This window comes from Topomyia yanbarensis, chromosome 2 (assembly GCF_030247195.1).
Source record: "Topomyia yanbarensis strain Yona2022 chromosome 2, ASM3024719v1, whole genome shotgun sequence".
In the NCBI taxonomy this organism is placed as follows: domain Eukaryota; kingdom Metazoa; phylum Arthropoda; class Insecta; order Diptera; family Culicidae; genus Topomyia; species Topomyia yanbarensis.
Genome location: NC_080671.1, coordinates 338,486,641 through 338,495,285, shown reverse-complemented (window position 1 = coordinate 338,495,285; position 8,645 = coordinate 338,486,641). Strand labels below are relative to the sequence as shown.

At 38.6% G+C, this 8,645-nt stretch overlaps 1 protein-coding gene across 7 annotated transcripts in view; it reads left to right on the top strand.

The window, feature by feature from the left end:
- Positions 1-8,645, top strand: part of LOC131684033 (tropomyosin-2) — a 155,935-nt gene that overhangs the window by 146,497 nt on the left and 793 nt on the right. For 4 of the 7 annotated variants that reach the window (XM_058966536.1, XM_058966535.1, XM_058966519.1 and 1 more), the window contains one exon: positions 2-715. The exons of the other annotated variants lie outside the window; for them this stretch is intronic. In XM_058966536.1, coding sequence (XP_058822519.1) covers positions 2-87 — 86 coding nt within the window. In that variant the 3' untranslated portion in view covers positions 88-715. Of the gene's footprint in view, position 1; positions 716-8,645 lie in introns of those variants that run through there. 7 annotated transcript variants of the gene reach the window in all.

Here is an 8,645-nt window from a genome sequence, read left to right as displayed (position 1 = left end):
GACGAACTCGTCCTGGAGAAGGAGAAGTACAGGGAAATCGGAGACGACCTGGACACCGCCTTCGTCGAGCTTATCCTCAAGGAATAAGTTCCCGCCCGAATCAACACAAGGTGGTCGGTGGCCCAGCGAATTCTCGTTCGGCCAGGATCCAAACCAACACAGTTTTACACCTGAGAACGATCGAAAAAAACATCGTAGCGATCGGTTCGAAAAAATCTCTTTTGAACATGAACGAACAACCGTCAACAACAAACAAAATGGCTGCAACAAGCAACAATCGGCAGAACACCCACCAGCAGTTCTGCGTGCCTCGCTGCGACCGTTTATCACTGCCATCGCTTCGGGTGGATGGTGTACGCCCGGCAGAACAGCCACCGTCACTGCGAATACCATCATCGGCTGTGCTGGGCGGTGTCATCCACAGTTATTTGGTGTTGTGTACCAGTTGAGAACAAAATTTTATCTTTAGTTTGTATAATTTGATAAAAAAGGAAAAAAAATAAATTCAATTGGTAGTTGATGCTGCAAAAATAATGATCATGAAAGATGTTGTAAAAATGTAAAAAGAAGCTAGGATAACTCGGAGCAATAAACGGTTGCAATGAAGCAAGATTATGTCACTATCTTCTTATATTTCGATGTATTATGATATTTATTTATTAGAAAAAGGCTAAACTCTATTATAAAATATTAATAAAATTATTCACAAAGCTTATATAGTTTATTTTATTTATTTTGTTCTTTATTTGTATTTTATAGGTTCTGAAATCCATCTTACATTTTTTGTGTTTTATAGTAGCACTTTCTAGGTTCTCACATTTTGTTAATATAAGCATTCTCTGTTAATAAAGCTTGTCACGTGATTATATATCAATGAAACTTCTTCTTTGTTACAATTGTTTTGGAACTGTATTTCATGGATGCTAGAGAATACCTCACCAGCGAAAGTATGATATTAAACAAACTGTCGTGTGTTCCTTTCTGTTCGAGTTAAATTCCGGTTTATCGACGATTGTTCTTTACCTTGTTAATCGCCGACAATGGCTGCCAAAAGAAAAAGTGCTCAAAAACATCTTTAGTACGAATTTCACATTTTTACCCAAACTATACAACTTACCCTTATCTTGCTTTTGGGAGAGATTTCGTGGTCTGGCAGTCCCTTCTTTTTGTAGAACAACTAATTTCAGAAAAGTTTGCTGAAGACATACAAGCTTCAACTGTCATATATTATTTTTCATTTTGCCAGAATTTTAAAATCATCTTTTAGGTATTTTTTTTTAAATTTCACAGAGTTATTCTATAGGTTTTACCGCCGACGCCGGCATCATGTGCATATGAGCCTGCCTAGTCCTAGTTTTCCGTTCTAAGTTTATAACTGATTCGCTCTAGAATACCTATCCTTCTTTCAATTTCATTGCTTTCGTTTCTCTTAGTCTCAAATTTGCCGAAAATAGCCAATAAAATCGATCTAGACTCTGAAGTCTACACTTTGAACTCTGGAATCTGCACTCGGGATTCTGAATTCTGAACTATTGGCTCTCCCCTAGGGACTGGGTTCTGTTCTCTGGACTATGGACACTGAACTTTAGATTCTGAACTCTTCACTCTCATCGCTGGATGATGGACTCTTGGTGCTGGCCTCGAATTTCTGTACTATGCTCTCTGGATTCTGAACCATGGGCTCTAGCAACTGGGGTCTTGATCCTTTACTCTGAAATCTGTACTCTAGACTCTGGAATCTGAACTTTAGGCTCTGCACTAGGGTCTTTGGATTCTGAACTGTGGGCTCTCTCCTCGAGACTTTGGACTCTGGATTCTGGTCCCTAGGCTCTGAGCTCTGGGCTCTAAATTCGGGGCACTGGGCTCAGCACTTTGGGTTGAGGATTCTGGTCTCTGGGCTCTGTGCTCTGGACTTTGGGCTTTGGACTCTGGACTCTAAGCTCGGGACATTGGGCTCAGTAGTTTGGGTTGAGGACTCTCATCTCTAGTCTCAGGATCCTCGTCTCTGGACTCTGAGCTCTGGATTCTGGACTTTGAACTCTGGATGCTGCACTCTTCACGCTGGGTTCTGGACTCTGCACTTTCGCCTCAAGATTCTGTGTTATGGACTTTGGATTCCGGTGTCTGGTCTCTGTGTTCTAGACTCTAGGTTCTGGACTCTGGGTTCTTGCATCTGAACTCTGAACTCTGCGCTCTGGACTCTGAAATCTGCACTTGGAACTCTGGATTATGGACTCTGAGCTCTGTCTTCGGAACTCCGGGTTCTGATCGCTGCGCTATGGACTCTGGATTCTGTATTCTCGACACTGAAGTCTGGATTCTGGACTCTAGATCTGCCTCAGTATTTTGGGTTAAGGGCTCGCGACTCAAGATTCTGGACTCTGAGCTATGGAATCTGGAGTCTGGGTTCTCTCCTTGGGATTCTGGGTTCTGATCTCTGGACTATGGACCCTGAATTAAAATACACTGAAAAAAATTCAGTTTGGACAAGGAAATGTTTTTTTTTTTCAAATAACTTTTTTTCTTTGAAAGTGCCTAACTTTTTTGACGGTAGGTTGAGAACATAATTGCCTATCTTGGAACAAAATTTCATCCAAATCAAAGTTTTTTTTGTAAATCGATTTTAATTTTTTTAAATCGATTTTTTTCAGTGTAGGAATCAATGAATATTTTTTTCAACATTTTTATTCAAAAATTTGACTAATTTTATGAAAATCACTTCTACAAGATTTTTTGGTAGGATTTGTCATTTTTAGACTATAGCCATCTGAAAAAAAAAATGGTAAGAAAAGTTTGACCCTTTTCAAAAGACAGTCTAGATGATTTTTGGAAAAACAAAGTATGCAAAGTGGCTTTTTGTGACAAAGTCTTCATGTACAGGAAGTTTCATTAAAATTTGAGAGGGTGCTGCCAACGCTGAATACGATTTAGCGCGAAATTCGTCCTAACCATTTCCACGTCGTAGAGCACCGCGTCTACACGATAACTCTTGATAAAATTGTCTAACACAGGAAATTCAATAAGATTTGTAAAGCTGAGACTTGTAGTTATTCCGAGTTACTCGATGAACCCAAAAAATATAAATAAGTTCGAGTTTAGGAAAACAGCTTAACCGCGTGTGACAGCATATACGCGCGAGGAATGCATGGCTGTTTAAAAGAAAAGAAGCTCAGCTTGGCCACCGATATTGCCGGAAACTATTATAGAGGTTCTATATTAACAATTAAGCAAATAAAATAGAAGTCGATTTCTTTTGCTCTCTATACTAGACGGTGTTTGTAAATCTCTGCCACTTTCCCTTTTCCAGTCGACGTATAATATTCCTGTGTATATATAAAGTCTGCCTTGACGTAGGTTTCGTTATTCTGTACCACTTGTAATCAAACTTTGCCTACATCGGAATTTCATGTGAAATTTCAGGTGGAATTTTACGCGGAATATCCGAGAATTTGATGAGTGATTTTACGTGTAATTTTAAGTGGAATTTCATACGATTTGACACGTGGGTGCACGTGGACTTTTACGTGGAATTTTCCGCGGAACTAGCGTGGAATTTCTCATGGAATCCCACGCGGAATTTCATGATGAACTTTTCATGGAATTTTACGTGAAATTTTGCTTGGAATTTCACGCATGATTTCACGTTAATTTTTACGTGGAATTTCACGCCGCTTTTTTCGTGAAATTTATGCGGAGCTTCACGTGAAATTTCACGTGGAATTTTATGTAGATTTCCACGAAGAATTTCGGGCTGAAGTTCACGTGGAGTTTCAGTGGGAATCTCACGTGGAATTTTGCGTGGAAGGTAACATAAAATTGCGCTTGGAATTTCACGTGGAATTTCATGTGGAATTCATCGTTGAATTTTACGTGGAATTTGACGCAGAATTGCACGCGAAATTTCAGGCATAACATCACATGGAATTTCAGGCGATGTTTCTCGTGGAATTTAAAGCGCAATTTGGCGTCGAATTTCACGCGAATATTCACGTGGAATTTCACGCGAGTATTCACGTGGAATTTCACGCGCATATTCACGTGTAATTTAACGCGGAATTTCATGTGAAGCTACACGCGGAATATCACTTGGAATATAAAGCGAAATTTCAGTGGGAATTGACGTGGCATTTCACGTAGAATAATTTGCGGAATTTCAAGTGGAATTTCACGCGGTATTTTATGTGAAATTTCACGCGGTATATCACGGGGATTTTCACGTGCAATTTCACGTGGAGTTTCAGGCGGAATTTTCAGACCTGATTTCACATGTAGGTCATTGCGTGCGGAATTTACGCAGATTTTCACGAGCAATTTAACGCGAAACTCCACGTGAAATTTCACGAGGAATTTCATGTGCAATCTCACGTGGAACTTCATGCAGAATTTGTTAGTATGTTTTGATTGCCACAAGGTTCTACTTTATCGATTTTGTTGGCCATTTTCGGAAATTTAATACTAAGAGAAGCGGCAGCAATAAAAATTGAAAGATGGAATAGGTATTCTAGAACGAATCAAAAACCCAAAACCAGTGCCCGAAACGTCGGGCAGTATACAACAGCCGTTCTTATTTTGAAAGCCAAAAATCCACTAAAAATCCATCCGGTCGTTTTTCTACATTTTCAGTTATAAACTTAGAACGAAAAACTTGGGCTGGGCAGGCTCATATGGACATGATTAAAAGGAATTATGAAGAATCTTGTGCATTGTGCTGGTAGGAGTTGGGCATTTCACACAAATCAACCGCATGGTAGTTGATAGAACATAGCTCATCATCACGTTCAATAACCGACGGCGGCCGGCCAGAATTTCCTGTAGAATTTCAAAAGGAATTTCACACGGACCTTTACGTGAAATTTCATGTGGAATTTCGGGCTGAAACGTGAAATTCCACGTAATATCCCGCGTGAAATTCCGCGTGAAGCAAAATTATACGCGGAGTTTCGTGTGGAATTCCGCCTGAAATTCTACGTGCAGTTTCGTATGAAATTCCATATAACATTCCGCATGAAATTCCGTGTGAAATGCTATCTGATATTTCGTGTGAAATTCTACTTGAAGTTTCACGTGAAATTCTACGCTTGCTGTATGTAAAAACAGTGAAAACATATTTACGGGTGTCGGTAAGATTACGAACTTGCAATAACCTATTGGAGATCTTCTTTCGCGGTGGAAAACAATCGCTTCCTCATCTATTGCATATTGGGGGTTATGTGAATCATTATCGTTGTCGTTATGGAAGACTTTATTATAAACTTGTTATATATTTTGTATTTCACACTTATCTCATGGTGCGAAAATCATTCAAAATGATGATTTTTTCTTTCGCAAAGTGTTTACAGTGAAGTGCACCGCAGCAAAGCGATATTTTTCGAGTTGTATTGCTTATTATTTTGGTGCTCGCTTACGTTTTTCTTCCAAATACATTAGACAATCGAGCTTGAAATACTACATTTTCGTGCCAATTACATGTTGATTGTCCAACCTTGTTTTGGCACATGACTGACACATTGTTTTGTTCTGGCACTTATTGTTGGTGGGCGACATCATCACGGCACTCCTTGAAAACATTGAAAAATAGCTGCACGCAAGATTGACCAGTCTTTGAGGACTTGAAGAAATTCTTTTGTACCGTGTCGTCCAAACAGGTTAGCGAGATATTTACGTAAATTCGAGCTTGTACGCACTTTAGTTTGTGAAAAACGGCACATTTTGAGTTAACAGTGCAGTAGGAGTACACTGGCTATTATTGCAAGTCAGTCCCATGTAGATAAGAAATACCATAGAACGCGGGATAAACTCGCGATTATGGGCAGTACAGTTAAGTGAAACAAGTGCATTGGTAGACATTTTTATGATTGTTTATGCGGTAGAGTAACTAAAGAATTATTTCAAATCGTAGTAATTTTATTATATTAAGAATTTCGTTCATTTGGAAAAAAAAAGTGGTTAAATAGACCAGAAGCGCACAGTGTCGCAAATATTAAGGGGTTACACAACTGTAAAGCACGAAAAAATAGTCATATTTCGACAATTCTCGACAAACATGATTACGGCCTAAAAGCCAACTGTCATAATCCACTTTGAATGGAAATTCCGGAAAAACCGTTACATGCCAGTCAAAGATGTTGATAGTAAACGAATTAGAAAAGTTTTCTCTTTCATAAACTGTTGTGAACTGTGTTCAGCTAGTAACGGTTGCCCGGAATTTCCATTAAAAGTGGATTTTGACAGTTGGCTTTTAGGCCGTAATCATATGTTTGTCGAGAATTTTTCTTGACGGAATAAACAGTTGAATCGAGATCTTATTGAATGGGATTTATAACATAAGTATTGAATCACGCAAATAAATTTTTTCGAACAATTCCATCACAAAATGGCGGCTAAGCAGAATTTTCCCCCATGCAAGTTTTTTTGGAAAGGGTCCACGGCCGGAAATCTATCTCCCGTAAATTTGGACCTAGAGCCAAACACTAAAGTTTTCTGATTCCTTATGTCAATAGCAACCGACGTTCGTAGGATTTTTTTCGATATTTTGATTTTACGTGTAATAGTGCACTGAAAAAACGCCGAAAATGTCATCAAAATCGACACAAAATTGTTAATTACAAAAAAGTTAAGTAATAAAAACATAAAATTTTACGTACATCGCTGGAGAAATCAATTTTGAATATACTGTGAATATTTCAAAGCGATCAGAAATCATTTGTTCGAGTTATATTTCCGGCCAGCTCAGAAAAAAGTGGTTTCGAGAAAAACGCGGGTTAAGTTTTCAGTACACACGAGATATACATAAGAGATGTTGCGGCAGAATTGAAAATTTGTACATTTATGTATTGTTTTTTTAATTTCGTTTATTTGACATGGCTCATAGCAGAGCTTAACGGAGCCGTGGATCTTTCATGTGTTTACAATATGAAAAAAATAAGAATAAAGGCAAATATTATTGATTACCCGTTGGGTCTCGTGCGCGCAACTTTTTATTGCGAGTGGAGACCTTCTTTCGCGGCTCGCCTACTGCGTCATGGAGATCATTTAATTCTCTTCTATCGTTAAAAGTGTCTTGGTGCTCGCGATCAGATGTTCTTTTCTGCTAATTGCCCTTATGGATGACCAGTGTAAATCCGTCGTCATTGTTATTATCTTCTTCGCCGATGTTGCTTACAGTGGTTTTTGGGGTGCTGGATGCTGCTTTTGCAGATGTTAATATGAACTGAACAGTTGCCACAATTTTTGCAACCGTTTGTAGTTCAGGTATTCGTATTGAAAACTACTTTTTGGGTTGGTTTTCTATGGATTCGTTGGCAATCGGTAGAGATGCATTCTCCTCTGTATCTTCCGCGCAAGGTTGTCTATTATGTTCTGTCTGATTACAATACTTGCACGTAGGAGTTTGCCCCTCATGGGTGTATAACGTAGTTTGATTAATAGTAGCTTCATGGGTTTTGAGTTTTATAGTTAAGTGGGAGGGGATAGATCTTTCGATCCGCATCCTCACCACAAGAACACCGTTTGGTGTACCCGGGAAGAAATTTCTCACGTATCAGGTGTAACGGATTCTACTTCTCCGTATTGCGACACGTATTCCGCGACTAGATCCGGAGGGGTACGTGGTGATAGAACATGTAGCTTTACATCTACATAGTCTTTTCTATATACACGGGAATCTTAATTCCAACTTTATCACTTTCAGCCACGTGCTTCAAGTTGTTCTGCAAAACGAAATGTTCAGCTTTGGCTAACGTGTTGAATGATATCAATACTACATTGCGAAGATGATGATACTGAAGATACTTAATCTCCTTGAGCCTAAGCTGCATCTTCACCTTCTGCTGGTATATATTTTTTTTCACGAAAACTCAAACGCATTGAAAAGAATTTAAAGTCAACGACCGCTGTGTTGGGTTAGAGCAGAGTTTTTTCGTCAACTTTACTCATGATGGCAAGAATTAATTAAATTGTTCTCGAGACAATACACACTAGATCGAGAGGTTTCTAGTTGTTGTGCACTTGGTTCGATTGTGCGTCTGACTTGAGCAGAAGTAGAAAGTAGACTGGAATTTATGTATTGTTGTCTTCCATGTTTTGGGATATCATAGAAAACCGATTGTTTTAAAATTTTACAGTGGTGTAACCCCTTAAGCCTCTATTGATGGACAATCCAGTCATATTTTTAGTGCAATATCAATAAACAACCCCCAGAACTCAACGATTAAACAAAAAATTACCTATCATTTTCTTGTTAAACGAGGCAAATTCCATAAAAAATCATTGCAGGATATGAATGGCAGCTTGGTACAGCGCAAAACTATCCGAAAATACGTTGGGATCTTATTTTGCTATTTCATTTTTCCATGACGTTTAGTCATTGTGCAACCTACAACATTTTGTACATATAAGAAAGTCGAAGAAAAATCATCAGTTTTTTTGAAATCTTGTTTGGCTAAATCTGTCAACCAGAAGTCAAAATTTAAGCAAAGATTTCTGGTGACCTTGGAGTATTTAACGAAATGAGGATCTTTAGAGAATGCTTTCCTTGGAAAAAAAATCCCAAAAACTTCTGTACCCAAATCATATTTAAATACGAACCGAAACCAACAATTCATAAATTAGTGTAATCTAACAACAGTCTCACAGCAGCTATTACT